Raw genomic sequence first — 15,572 nt, 5'->3', positions numbered from 1 at the left:
GTTTGATCCCTCCTCTCTTTATTCTTACATCAACTTTTGAAGATTACTTTTCAGCAATACATAGGTTTAAGAAGGATAAGGTTGTGTCAGCCACATGCCATTTGATTGGCGAGGCATGCAGCTATTGACATAGTAGGATAAATTTTCCCAACCATCACATTAGTGGCACTAAGAGACACACCCATAATATAATTAAGTGAGATAGTCATGGAAGCTAGAAGCTTTGCTTTGTAGCAGTCATGTTAGTCTTGCTAGATGCATAAGATTGAAACAAATGCCTTCTTGTATCCCTTTATGATTCAACCTTGCTCACAACCTTGCTCTAGGAGTGATATTGGTCTTTGCATTAGAAAAGTAGTTTATATGTAATAAACATAAGTACCCTAAAGGTCACAAATAAAACCAACGTGTAATATAATATCTTGTTTGATAAATAAAAGCATGTGACTGCAACTTCAATATAAATCCTCATTCATAAATCTCCTCAATATGGGAGCCCAATTTTGTTTATGAAATTTCTTGTGGATCTTGGTTTTAAAGGTACTTCGTAGTAGGGGCCCTTGTTTTTTTTTGTACACTAGTTGGGAACCCGTGCTTCGCATGTCTTTTGAGGCTTCCAGAATCAAATGCTACCCAAATCTCTTCAAACCTCCTCCTCCCCTTCCTGAACCTTCAAATTCTTACCACCTAGTAGCTTTGTGAAACTCTCCAGAGAAGAGAAGGTGCCCCTAGTGAACCCCTCATCAGAACACCTCATTGGTGCAAAATTTTTAAAACCTCCGTTAATGCTAGGGATTCAACATGCCTGTTCGGCCCTTGGGGTATGGCAGTGCGCATGCGGATGGTTGTGGCACAGGGGGCCAACAAGTAATCTTTCTCCGGAAGTGTTGCAGCGTGAGGTACATCATCATATAGCATCATGTGTTTTTTTGGTCACGGAACTAGTCGTCCAAAGCAATGAAGCAATGAGAATGAAGGAACTAGTCGCACATGCAGGGAGAGAATGAAGTCATTGAAGCAATGAAGCCTGAAGGCATTGGGACCTTGGGTTCCTTTAAAAAGAACAATATTTTATTTTCAAAGAATTTTTTTTTACTAATTTCCGTTGTCCTAACAATTAAACTCAATAAAGTTGATGGAAGTAAAATTAACTACTAGGACTGGTGACTATACACTAGCAGTGGTGGGTGAGTGACGGTTGGGTAGTGGGTGAGTGAAAACCATTTGATATTAAATTTATTAATTAACAAGTTACAAACTTCAAAGATTTTAAAAATTAAGGCATTATAACTTATGCATACTATTAACTAATAGTAATGTAAGTGAACACATTTGTCATTAACTAATTCACTATTAACAAAGGCTTTATTAATTTACTATTAACTAATTAGTAAGTTAATAATTATTAATTATTAATAACTATTACTAATTTACTAATTATTATTTAATATAAAAATATATTTAATATCGATTCAAAAATTATAAGAATTATATTGACAATTTAAAACTCTTTGAAGCTTGAATATTTAACATTTTTTAAATGTTCAAAAATTTAAATAAAGATCAAATAATTATATACCTCTAAAAATTACAATTCATCAAAACCTTCTAATTATATTTTTTGAGGTTAAATCTCAATTTTAACAATTCACATTCCACTAAACCCAGGTTTTTGGTGAACACTGGTCACGGAACTAGTCGCCCATAGGAATCTGGACCATTGTCTTTACCAACCGCTGGGTAGGTTTGGAGTGAACCGTTATATATTAAGCGCACGTTAAAATTTCTTATTACCACCCGTGTAGTGCAATACACTCCACATCTAGAGCTCTTGCTTACCGTATAGTGCAATACACTCCACATAGTAATGAGAATACAGCGAGAGTTGCAAGCAAGTCCCAACATAAGATGTCGTGCATCTCAACATCCCTACATGTAGAGGAAGTGATCATGGATTACTTCGTTTGGCAAAACAACGCGCGAGTTCTCAAGGTCACTACTGCTTGCATTTATATGCTGGCCTCCATAATAGTTCAGGAGTCCAGAGTAACCATAGGGAGTCCGCCAACAGATCCGGTCCAATGCGGTTCAAGTCATTGCAACATCTCTAGCTGCTATGGGATCTGGCCTGATCGCACACCGTGCACAGCAGCTAAAGTTGTGTATCCCACAACGGAAGACGAGATTATGTCTGCGGTGGCAGAAGCCGTTCAAAAGAAGCAGAAGGTGAAGGTTGTGTCTAGGTGGGCACACAGTATACCAAAGCTTATTTGTCCGGGCGGCAATGATGGGCTGGTGATCAGTACCAGGGATTACAACCAAAACCTTGTAATCGACAAGGAGGAGATGACTGTGTTAGCAGACAGCGGTGTGGAGCTCCGGCAGTTGATCGATGGCATTGCAGCAGCAGGCCTCGCTCTACCATACACTCCCTATTGGGAAGGTGTTAGCATCGGCGGTCTCCTGAGCACAGGGGCACACGGCAGCTCCTTTTTTCAGAAAGGTGGTGCTGTCCACGAGTATGTGACGGGCCTGACTCTTGTCATTCCTGCCACAAGAAAGCAAGGTTATGCCAAAGTGATTGAGTTGACAGAGGCCGATTCGGAGGAGCTCAACGCCGCAAAAGTGTCTTTGGGAGTACTAGGTGTGATATCGAAGGTAAAAAGCATGAATCTACGTCTCCTTTTGGTGCAGAGTGTGGCCATCATGTGTTGAGAATTGATGCGAGTCGTGACGTTGTTTGCAGGTGAGATTGAAGCTGGAGCCGATGTTCAAACGCTCGATTACGAATAAGGTCCTGGCCGATGCGGACCTGGAGGAGAGAATTGTAGCTTTCGGGTCTGCCCATGAGTTCGGAGACGTTACCTGGCATCCCTCGCGACGAAAGGCAGTCTACAAGATGGACGACCGAGTGTCGATGGATGTAGCAGGAGACGGTGTAAACGACTTCCTTGGGTTTCGTCCGACCGACATCGCCGTCGTGGAGGCAGTCCGAGCTCTTGGTAAGTCTACGTACGTCAATTGGGCTTTCTACGTTATCATGAAAGAAAGGAGGGACGTGAATGGTCGAGGCACCTAGTCTACTGCTGATTCTCCTCTCGGTATGTGAATAATAATACCTGCGCAGAGTCTTCGTTCGAATCTACGAACAACGCAGAGGGCAAGTGCGTCTCAGCCCGTGTGCAGGTCGCCACCCTGCTAGCTCTTGGCAACGGCCTCAAGAACAACGACCATACCTTCACGGGCTATCCCGTCATCGGCTACCAGAACCGACTGCAAGCATCGGGTTCGTGCCTGCGCAGCAGCAGTGCCGATGACGCCCGCGTGTGTGCGTGGGACAGCCGTGTGAAAGGGGAGTTCTTCCACCAGACCACGGTGTCCATTCCTGTCACCAAGCTGCAGGCCTTTCTCCAGGACGTTAAGGCTCTGCGGGACCTCGATGCCAAGGGCCTCTGCGGGGTGGACCTTTATTACGGCGTCTACATGCGCTTCGTAAAGGGGTCCAGCGCCTTCCTCGGAGAGCAGGACGATGGCGTGAGCGTGGACATCACCTACTACCGCTCAAGAGAGGCCGGGCGGCCGAGGTTGCTCGAGGATGTGCTGGAGGAAATCGAGCAGATGGCCGCCTTCAAGTACGGCGGGCGCCCGCACTGGGGCAAGAACAGACCGGTAGCCTTTCTGGGTGTGTGGGACAAGTACCCCAACCTCCACCGGTTCCTTCGCGTAAAGCAACGCCTCGATCCCGACGGCATTTTCTCCAGCGAGTGGTCGGACGCCGTTCTGGGCATCTCTCCTCTGCAACCCACCCAATCGGATGGCTGTGCCCTGGAGGGTCTCTGCATTTGCTCCGTCGACGCCCATTGTGCGCCCCATCTTGACTACCTCTGCCAGCCCGGGAAAGTCTATCATGAGGCTCGTGTTTGCCGCAAAGTAGTTGCCCAAAATCTTTCAAACGCCAACGAGTTGTATGTCCGTTGAACCTCCAAGGAGAGACTTGTAACGTGTGCCAAAACATTAGCCAATCTTCATCTCTCATATGCAACAAGTTCCTCCGTAGCAGGAGTATCTTGTATAGTCATGTTGTCTTTTCACACTCACATAACAGTTGGTTTTTGTAATGGTCTTAGTTGGTTCAATGGTTTATAATGCTGAACCACTCTTTGTACGGATATAGACAATGTACGGCCATAGATCACGGAATTATTACTTGTACGGCTATGGATGGTGGTCTAATTTAACTCTACAAAGCTATGGAATTTCCCATTTACCTAGTTGGAGCAATTCCCTAGATCTTTGGGTCAAGACATCTCTACTTCGTCATCCTCAACTTGCACGAGCGTTGGATTGAGGATCACGCACACAAGAATAGTATCATGAAACACACTATATATGTATACACACACACACTATATGTAGATATGTAGAGAGAGAGAGAGAGAGAGAGAGAGAGAGAGAGAGAATAGTGTGATGAAACACACTATATATGTATACACACACACTATATGTATATATGTAGAGAGAGAAATGAAATGAAATGATGAAATGAGAGAGAGAGAGAGAGACAAAGAGACATAGAGAGAGAGGACAAAGCTGTTCGCACTAAAAACTAGGAGAGTATGATTCCTTCACCATGTGAAGGAATCATACTAGACTACTTTAAAGACAAAGTTGTTTCCACTCTTCTCTATCATGTGAGTACTACTAGAATCTAGCACTCAACTTTAATAAGGCCATATAATAAATCAATATGATGCATCCCTTTGCTTCCATGAATGTGGTACAATAGTAGAATCCAGCACTCAACTTTATGAATGTCTTTGCATTATGTTTTTGCAAACCTTGCGCTTACTCGTCTATTATATATACTAAATGTGGAATAAAAGTACGAACATAGATTTACTCTACACAATACTTTCAACGCATCTAACGGTCAATATCAAAAGAACAAAAGCTCTATTTTTTTTAAAAGGCACACATTTTTTGTAATTACGCTTTACCAAACATTTCTACCTATGCATGAGAATGCTTGGCACTTCACTTGTTTAAAATTATGATTCATTCAATAAGAGCTTGACATTTGCTCATGCTTGCACGTCGTAGGTACATTTTACTTGTGATTGAATTTAATATTATATTAAATAGAAAATCAATGTTACTTGACTAATCAAGCAACATTTATTCACCAAGGTCCCTCTTATTTGCATACACTAGCTAACAAATTGCAGACATAGGCTCATATTTGTATACCAACATCAAAATGGGTTACCTCATTGATGCTTGGCGTTACCATAATTTGAGGCAAAGATATTTTCACGACCTTCAAAAGCATTCTCCCGAGCTCGATTCTTAGGCATGTACTTGCTTTGTGTTGCCAAATCCACTTCTCTGCTCTAAGATCCAATTATTAACATCCCTCCAACACGTTAATCACTATATTGCCCTGTATTCATGAGAACAACATCATAGTATATGCCAACCAGTCCTTTCCTTGCTCTTAGATAGCATACACCTATCTAGATGATGCAGGCAAGTAACGGCTTCCAGACTTCCCACCTTCCTTCTATCCTCAGCTTCCAGCTGAGGCATGCCACCTTTCAACCTTTCCATACTGCACAAGCTGTAGCTATCTCCTCCTCCATTACTTGCATAGCTTCAATGTCCTTCTTTGGCTACACCATTGTGTCCATCTTAGCAAAGAAACTAGGGGGTACATAGTACATCCCTCTCTCAACCTATTGGCACTTTTGGCATGTGCATGCTGCACCTATCTAGATTCTCCACTTCCATATGCTTTTATCAAATTCACATCAAGGCTAAGAGGGTCCTTACTTTGTCATTGATCACCATACCAAACTCCATTTTCTTATGTAGCTTCCACTCTTTCTCTCTTGCTATCTGTACTACCTCTTCAAAAGTCCAAGATTTCTTCAATTCCACTTTCAACGTCAGATTCCCTTTCAAACTGGCAACAAACCTGTCCTTCTTAAGCATAGCGGGGGGGACTTCAACCCCTAAAGATGCACACCATCTATCCCATAGTTGGTTAAACTCTTGCAAGAAGGTATCCACCACTGTTGGTTAAACTCTTGCAAGAAGGTATCCACCACTGTTGGTTCTCCTTCTAAATGAGGCCAAAGATCTCATGCGATGTTTGTTCTGGGTCTTCTACTCTCCTGAAGTGATTCAATAAGGTAGACTTGGTGGCATTATATTCCAAAGCAACTAGTCTAGGCTAAGCTGCTTGTTGAGTGGGTTCATAACCTCTAAACTTGGTCTTGGCCTCTCCATGCAAACAATGGCTAAGAAGCCTCAACATAATTGTTGGATCTTGTTTGTCCTTAATAAGACAAGTGAAATTAAACTCATCCATAAATTTGGATGCATCCTCTCCTAGCAACCCATGAAACTTTGGAAAATCTAGAGCCATCTAGTTCCAATCTATTGAATATGCACACCAAAGGTACTTGGAGATGGCTCCTCAATGGGGGCACCAGAAAGATGACAAAAATTCGTGGTAGGGCTCTCACTGCCTCTCTATAGCTCCTCTACCTCTTTGATCTTTGTCACGTAGGCTATAACGCCTGTGATGACCGACGGCGGCGGCGGGCAGACCGGATGGCCATGTCCGGGGTTCAGTGGGAGAGGATGCCCATGCGGAGTCGTGGGCGGCCAGGCTAGTGTGGATGGCAGGCCACACACTATATAGCCTAGGGGATGAGGGGCAATCCTCATTCTTCCTCTATGGCTGGGTGGTGAGCCAGAGGCCGTCCCCTCCTGTGGTAATACCCGTAGCGGCGTTACAGGTATCTAACACTAGTATCAGAGCCACTTTTGCAGGGAAGTCTTCAAAAAGTTGGATACTACTCTGAGTATGAGTATGGCGGACCATCCGGAGTCTGATGGTCAAACAGAAAGGGTTAACCAAATACTCGAGGATATGTTGCATTCTTATGTAAGTAAGAAGCAATCAAATTGGGAAGAATATTTGCCCATATTGGAGTTTGCTTATAACAGCTCCAAGCATTCAGCGGCGCGACTGGATTTACACCATTCATGTTAATGTATGGATTCTAGCCGAGATCTCCAATGGCTGTAGGCCTAGAAAAGGAGAAGATTCAATCTGTCAAGGATTTTCTTGAAGATATGAATGATATGCTCAGAGCCGCACGTGAGAGCATTCGTAACGCTCAGGATCGTGCTAAAACTTATGCGGATAAAGGACGTAGAAAGGTGACCTTTGCAGAAGGTGACTTTGTATTCCTCAAGGTTCCTGCGCATGAAAACGGGAAAGTGTGATAAACTTTCTCCGAGATATTGTGGTCCTTTTAAAATCCTTAAGAAGATTGGGGACGTAGCATATAAACTTGAGTTACTGGAGAGTTCTCAAGTCCATCCTGTCTTCCATATAAACTTGAGTTACCGGAGAGTTCTCAAGTCCATCCTGTCTTCCATGTCAGTAAACTGAAGAAATCAGTTCACGGGTTAGAGAACGCAGTTTCTCCAGAGATTTTGGTGGACTTGATAGAGCCACCAAAGATACCACATGAACCTGAAAAGATTCTATAGTATCGTGACAGACAAACCCGACATAAAGTGTACCAGGAGGTACTTGTTAAATGGACAGATAGAGATGAGGAGGTAGCTACCTGGGAACGCGGTAGTGCAATTTCCAAAAGGTTTTCCCAGTTTGTTTTCGAGGACGAAAACTCTTCTTAAGGGGGGGAATGTCACGTAGGCTGTAACGCCTGTGGACCGACGGGGACGGCCATGTCCGGGGTTCAGTGGGAGAGGACGCCCATGTGGAGTCATGGGTGGCCAGGCTAGTGTGGACGGCAGGCCACACACTATATAGCCTAGGGGATGAGGGGCAATCCTCATTCTTCCTCTATGGCTGGGTGGTGAGCCAGAGGCCGTCCCCTCCTGTGGTAATGCCCATAGCGACGTTACAGGTATCTAACAATCTTAAAACCATTGTTCTCTAAACCCTCCCAAACAACAACCTACCCAGCATATACTGATCCACCATCAACCACCAACACACTTGAGCATCAAAATCTACTAAAATCATTAGGAGGAACCACCCTTGAGAAGGCAAGGGACCCAAACACCAGCAACAATCAACAACCCACAACTTCCAAACACCAACACTTGAAGAAACCATCATGATCATCTCTTAGTAGCATCTATCACTCTCATAGCGTAAACTCTTAACACTCAAGTACACTCTTTGTCCATCATTTGGCTACACATGGATTTTGGTAGAATAACTCATCATCATCTTCATATTTCATCATCATGCAAAATCTTTACACAATACCCTCATGCATATGCTATGTATCTTTACAGATGATAGAATGATGCAATACACACTCAAGGGACAATATTCATCAAACTTGCACAAAAGGAAAGTAGAAACAAGAGATATATGTCTTCAATAGATGTAGGTGTTTAATTGTGAATTACACATAGGCTCATCTTTGTATACCAACATCAAAATGGGTTACCTTGTGTGATGGCTTCGCATTACCATAATTTGAGTGGCAAAAATATCTTCACAACCTTCAAGCATTCTCCCGAGCTCGATTCTTAGCCTATACTTCCTTTTGTGTTGCTGGATCCACCTCTTTGCTATGAGAGCCCAAGATAAGAATATTAATAGCCCTCTAGCACTTTCGTCACTATATTGCCCCATATTCATGAGAACAGCACCACAGTATATGCCGGCAAGTCCTCTCCCCCCTCTTAAATAGCATAGACTTATCTAGATGATGTAGGCGACCCCAACAGCTTCCAGCCTTCCTACCTTCCTTCTATTCTCAGCTTCCACTTGAGGCATGCCACCTTTCAACCTCTCCTTTTCATGGGCTTGCCCACGCTTCCCATGTAACTTCCAAATCTAGCTTCCATGTGGTAGGAGTTCTTACATGACTATGGCGGCTGCCACCTTGCCTACTAAGATTTAGCTAAGGCTTAAACCTTAGCACAACATATTAAATTTAAGTGGCCTTAGCCCTTGTTCCCACCTTATATAAAGGTCTCCAAAAGCTTTGTTGCTAGTAATTTCCAATCGTACCGATATCAATAGGTTGTACACTATACATACTGCCATTATCATCATCGCGAGCTTAAGCAACATTGTGCATACTAGTAAACCATATGCTATAGATTTTATACAAGAAGCAATGCATATGCACACCTATCCCTTCACAAGCTTAGCAAATACAAAACCTAGAGCACATCTCCAGTGGCAAACTAAGAAACATCTAGAAAGTTGGCCAACTCGCCAGTGGAAAGTTGGGTTCAATGGAAGGTAAGGTATCCGGGTGCAAGTCTAGCTGAAGATGTTAGCACGGGCCCGAGAGGTCCAAACGCACTCGAGCTCATTAGAGATGCATGCAACTTGATCCTAGTGGGGCTGACATCACTTCGAGCAAGAATAATAGTGGGCTTGGGATTTCATAGAGTAGCCACCATGGGAAGGTGATGCTTTGAAGAAAACGACGAAGGCAGGCAAAAGATAAAGTGGCACTTTATGGGGACTGGGAGCACCTCAGATGGGGACCGTGGGCTGGTAGCCACTCAAAGGTCAAGGAAAGATGCAAGAAAAGGGGCCACGCATGCAGAGATAGCACCAGTTATGGAGCCGGGTTTGTTTATGCTAAGAAACTAGATACAGCGGAATGGGATGTTGTGTTGGTGTGGAGCCCAAGATTCAAAGAGCAGAATGCAAGCTGCCAAGACAATCTTTTAAGAGCATGTATGCGGCAAGACATCCGCTAAGGCCATGATGTGCCTTGTGGAAATGGAGCCAACCCTCTCATGACTCTCATGACAGTGCAAAAACGAGTTTGGCCGGAGAAGCCGAAGCCTGTTCATATCATCAAGGATCACATTGGCCAGATGCAGCAAAGAAGAAGCCCCCGCTTCTCCAAAGTGCAAAGCATGGGATAAGCTGGAGGAGTTAAGTCCCTCTTCAAATCATGCAGTATCAAGCCTAGGGTGAACGTAGCAAAGCGGAAGCTCGTACTCCTTCAAACTGAAAAACACGTGTTAGGCCGGAGGAGCTGAAACCTTTTTCAGATCGTCCCAAGATCACTTTGGGTGAGGTAAGCACGCCAGGCCCTCAACTTAAGCAGGGTGAGACACATAATGTCTCAACATTCCTTTCAGGTTTTCAAGAGCCAAGCAACCATACCTTCACAAAAGACCACCGAGATATGATACGGCAACCCAACCAGGAATATGTAATGATGGTGGCAAAGCATCGGGCATGCGAGTGAGGGTAACCCCAAAGACAACACCAAGAGACCCATGACCCAAAGGTAACACTAAAGTCTTTGCCTGGGTGACAACACCAAGAGACCCATGACCCAAAGGTAACACTAAAGTCTTTGCCTGGGTGAGGGTAAGTCCAAGGATGGCACCAAGAGCCCTGGGCCATGCAAGCTACTATCAAGCATCACTCCAAACCGAGAGTGGTCCCCCCTTGTAGCCGTGTAGCCCAGAAGAAGCGATGCATGCATGGCGTCACCCGCCAAATACAACACCGAAGACTCCGCCTAGGTGAGGGTAAGGCCAAGCATGGCACCAAGAGCCCCGGGCCTTGCAGGCTGCAGCAGGAAGCACTCCGGGCCAAGAGAGGTCCCCCCATGTGGTCGTGTAGCCCAACTCAGGTGCATGCACTGCTCAAATAAAGCAACACCGAATAAAACCGCACTCAAGTGAGGGTAAGGCCAAGACACGACACTAAGAGCCCTGGGTCTTTAACCTCAATTAAAGAAAGCGGGCCAAGCAATGGTCCAAGGATGTGGATTTGCGGGCCATCAAGTGGCGCACAAGGTCACTGTGAGGGCACATGTTTTTTAACTGACAACACCCATGTGTTCTAAGGCGCCACAAGCGATTTGGGGCCCATGATAGCCCAAACTGGAGCAATCCAGGGAGGGCAAAGTTTCTTTAAGCGGCGGGAACGTGCCAGATCAGGTTAGCAAGGGCTACAAAGGCATAGCATTAGGAAGTGAATGGGGTCTTCTTGGGCCCTTTAATTTGCCCAAGCCTAATCAAGGTGATTAAGGAATAGCCAAATGGGGGGTTGCCATGTGGACTGAAATGTTGGGTTTGTAAGAGAGGTGTAAGAGTGGTCAAAGGGTGCACTTTTTCCCCCAAAAAGGGGGGAGGCAATTTTACAATTTTCGGACCTCCATAACTTCTACATACAAGCTCCAATTTGAGCGGAGATTATAGATCCGTGATCTACGCATCAAGAGCTTTCCATAGATATGTTACATGATATGGTTTTGTCCGCTAGATTTTAAATTCCATTTTTCCCCCAAAATTCAAATTCGAATAAAGTAGCCGTTTTGAAGCTTCTAATTAGAAAACGTTTCTTCTTAAGAGAAAAGGTTTGACTCCTTAAACTGCCAAATAAAAGGGCCCAAGAAGCCTTCCATTGAGGTCCTAATGAGTTGTGTGACTTGGGAAAGTAGGTTTGATGAAGGTGACTACATGCAAACTCTCAAGTGCAAGACAAGGACCATAGTGCCAAGCATATAGCACTCTGTGTAGTATGAGAGGGTGAATAGGTATAGCTGGAGTTGGACAGGTGGGACTCGAGTTGTGTGACTCATGAGTTGGATGACTTTGGAAAGCAAGTTTGATGAAGGTGACTACTTGCAAATGCTCAAGCATAGGAAATCGAACTGTAGTGCCGGGCACATAGCACTTTGGGTGAGGGCCTGAATAGGTATGTGGAGCTGGGCAAGTGGTCCTGAGTCATTTGGCTCACGAAGGTGAACGGAAGATAGAAACAACTGTTTGTGCAAAGTGGCAATTGTGCAGATGGTTCGGTGAGGCGAAGTGGCAGTCATTTCACTGAAGTCCAAAGGGAGACTTGGACTAGGTTACCTACTAAAGATTGAAACACCTGGATGTACAAGTGGCAGTGTGCATGTAGTTGGGTGGGATAGAGTGGCACCTGGCTCATTGAAGTTCGAGGGGAACTTGGTTGTGAGAAAAGCACTCAAATCAAGACAAAGGGAAAAGTGTGTGCAAAGCAAGAGGTACAACCCGAGACAAAGTTCACGTCCAAATAGAGCTCGTTGGGATGACATCTAAGAAGACTGGAATCTTCATAGTACAGCAAGACACATTCTAAACTATATGCTCAAGGTGATGGTGTAGAGTCAGGAAACAAAACTAATGTGAAGGTTGTCATGGTGTCATGGTAGCCTAAGCAGGACTAAGTGGAGGGACTTTGTGCCTTGGTGAATAGGAACATGTAAATTCAGACTTAAAGGTCATAACCACCTTGAACAGGTTTTGGAGCAGGTTGGCTAGAGCACAGCAAAGCAAGTCTTGGTGTCAAGGTAAGCTAGAGCACTGAGTCAGGTTGAACCAAAGCTAAAGACGTGCAAAGGTTAGAATGCCAAAAGGATCATGATGGTTTCACTTGGTGTGAGGTGGGGCCAAAGACACTTTTGTCACAGAGGATCAATGCACCTATGTACCAAGTTGGTTGAGTCAGGGAAAGAAGGTCCAAGGCAACCAGGTGTGCAAGGTTGGAATTGGTACAAGATCAGGAAAACCAAACTGGATTCAGTGAGGTGGGCAACTCTTGTCCAAGAAGATTTTACACAAAGAGCTCAAGGGGCATCAGAGAGCAATAAGGCTCACAACAACGCTCCAAGGGAAAATAATGTGAAGTCAGATTTGAAGAAAAAAAGATGTTGCAACCAAGTTGGCATCAACTCAACGAAGAAGTTTCAACTTCCATGAAGGCTTATGCATTTCGGGAAAAACTCCATTACTTTAGGTAATCACTCTTACTTAGCTCAGATAGGAGCTTCGGCGAGACCACGTAGTTACCTCGCCAAATTTTGGGGGATTAGGGGACTCTCAAGTGGGGGCTTGAAGTCCAGGCCATTTAGAAGAAAACATACAAATACAAAAATATGCGATGTTTTTCTTTGTAATAACGGGTTAGACACTGACTTTGATGATGGCTATAAATCAAGGTTAAGACCTCCCATGTCTATTTACTATCTATCACTTAGCAGCATAGATCATACTTCAAGGTGAATACACTCAACCTTTGGTTTTGAAGGCAATTGACAAGGGCGCCAATTCCATAAAGGGGGGGTCTATGTGAGGTGGGAATATTATCCAAGGCCCCATGGTGCCTTGGATGGGGGTATGCTAGCCCGCGTCGAGAAATATGCATCTAAATAGGGATGAGATGTAGCAAAGCGACATAGCACGGACCCGTGTTAGGCACACGTAGAAGCACTCACACATCAGTAGGCACGTTAGACCTCCCATGTTGCGAGTGAGGTTTCATGATGCTGAGTGCCTCCGGGGGTTGCCCTCCCCACCTTAACAGGTGAGATTTTCGGAACATGGAAATGAGATCAAAATGGTGGAAACAGCGAGACTGGCGATCCGACAAGCCGTGCCGTGCCAGCAGGTCGAGACACGGCTAGGCTGGTGAATCATGGATGGAAGGCAAGTCACGAGTGTAGGATGTGGATCCGGGCATGAAGGGTTTGCCGCTTAAGATGTGCTCCAGGTTTTGTGTTTTGCTAACCTTATGAAGGGAGAGGTGTGCATATGCATTGCATCTTGTATAATATCTATAGCATATGGTTTACTAGCATGCACAATGTTACTTGAGGTGGCGATGATAATGGTAGTATGTATAGTTTACATCGTGTTGATATCGATACAATTGGAAATTACTAGCAACAAAGCTTTTGGGGACCTTTGTATAAGGTGGGAAAACGGGGGCTAAGGCCACTTAAATTGAATATGTTGTGCTAAGGTTTAAGCCTTAGCCGAAGCTTAGTAGGTATGGTGGTGGCCCCCATAGTCATGCAAGAACTCCTACCGCATGGAAGCTAGATTTGGAAGTTGCATGGGAAGTGTGGGCAAGCCCATGAAGCAAAGGTTGAAAGGTGGCATGCCTTAGGTGGAAGCTAAGAATAGAAGGAAGGTGGGAAGTCTAGAAGCCGTCGATCACTTGCATCATCTAGATATGTGTATTCTATCTAAGAGTGGGGAAAGGACTGGCCAGCATATACTGTGATGCTGTTCTCATGAATACGAGGCAATATACTAATGAACATGTTGGAGGGCTGTTAATATTTGGATCTTGGGCTTTGATAGTAGAGAAGTGGATTTGGCAACACAAAGCAATACAGGCTAAGAATTGAGCTCGAGAGAATGCTTTTGAAGGTCGTGAAGATATCTTTGCCTCAAATTATGGTAACGCCAAGCATCAATGAGGTAACCCCTTTTGATGTTGGTATACAAAGATGAGCCTATGTCTAGTTCACAATTGGACACCTACATTTGGAAATATGAATTATCCTTGTCTCTCCATTGAGTTTGTGATGTCAAGATTATACCAGAGCTATGAGGGTTGCCAGCATGTATTGAAGACATATATCTCTTGTTTCTATTTTCCTTTGTGCATGAGGGTATTGTGTGAAGATCTTGCATGATGAGATGAGTTCTTCTACCAATAGCCGTGTGTATTGAGTGTGTGCCAAATGATGGACAAAGAGTGTACTTGAGTGTTAAGAGTTTACGCTATGAGAGTGATAGATGCTGCTAAGAGATGATCATGATGCTTTCTTCAAGTGTTGGTGTTTGGAAGATGTGGGTTGTTGATTGTTGCTGGTGTTTGTAATTAGGGTGCATCTTTATGAACACCCCTAAATACTACACAATCATTGACACATGCATGTATGCATTTGTAATCCATGCCAAGTACTAACACTTATTAGCATCAGCACTCTCCTAGCGTGTGCCTTAGTATATGGCATCTTGTTATCCGAAGGAAGCATCCTGTTCATAAGTCTAAATACACATAAGATAACATAGTTTAATTTTGAATATTAGAAAATACATAGCTTAATTAGCAAATAAGTGTAGAATAGATAGAAAACATAGCAAAACATAGGCACTCTTTGAAAGAGGCTTGTACCACTAGTGTTTCTCCAACTATACGTGGTTTGTAAGTTTAGTAGCTCCAAGGTCACATAAAGGGTTGAGTATGCACACCCCTTGTATAGTGGAGTGTTTTTTCTGCTTGTCACATAAGGCTAGTTCATCCCATGTGGTTTTGGCCTCCTCCTCTCCATCTTTCTCAGAGAAATCATCAACCATCTTGTCCATGGGAAAATCCTCCTCGACTTCATGTGGCATGAATGGAGACATTTCTTGATCATGCATAGAATGCCGGCCCATGACCTCATTCACACAAATTCTCTCCTAAAGACCTCTAAATTCTTTTCATAATATTTTGTTTATTTACGGAGTAATGAGGCATTGAATCCCTCATTCTGCGATGTGTCTCCTCCTCATCCTCATCCTAAATTGATAGACCAACATATAAACACTTCAATTAAATGCATACAAAGGATAAAAATTTAACAAATATACTCACCAAAAACCTTACTTCTTTGAATCGACCATACTCCTACATATGCATTAATGTGATTCACCATAAATGCATGATTTCTCCCTTGCATCTCTCACATGGATATGGAATCTTTTGGCACAACCACTTATGT

The 15,572-nt window shown here is 44.0% G+C and overlaps 2 protein-coding genes across 2 annotated transcripts in view; both read left to right on the top strand.

Moving 5' to 3' along the window:
* Positions 1-15,572, top strand: part of LOC147602642 (pentatricopeptide repeat-containing protein At3g16610-like) — a 255,088-nt gene that overhangs the window by 25,954 nt on the left and 213,562 nt on the right. The gene's annotated exons all lie outside the window — the stretch shown is intronic.
* On the top strand, positions 1,900-4,268 carry LOC147602647 (L-gulonolactone oxidase 3-like). The gene is made up of 3 exons (XM_086797528.1): positions 1,900-2,658; positions 2,747-3,002; positions 3,128-4,268. The coding sequence occupies exons 1-3, from the start codon at positions 1,909-1,911 to the stop codon at positions 3,976-3,978; spliced, it is 1,857 nt and encodes a 618-aa protein (XP_086653654.1). The 5' UTR covers positions 1,900-1,908; the 3' UTR covers positions 3,979-4,268.

The sequence above is a fragment of the Cibotium barometz genome, chromosome 66 (assembly GCF_041138505.1).
Source record: "Cibotium barometz isolate CiBa-2024 chromosome 66, ASM4113850v1, whole genome shotgun sequence".
In the NCBI taxonomy this organism is placed as follows: Eukaryota; Viridiplantae; Streptophyta; class Polypodiopsida; order Cyatheales; family Cibotiaceae; genus Cibotium; species Cibotium barometz.
The sequence above is the reverse complement of the archived record's forward strand: the minus strand, read 5'-3'. Positions and strand labels throughout refer to the sequence as shown.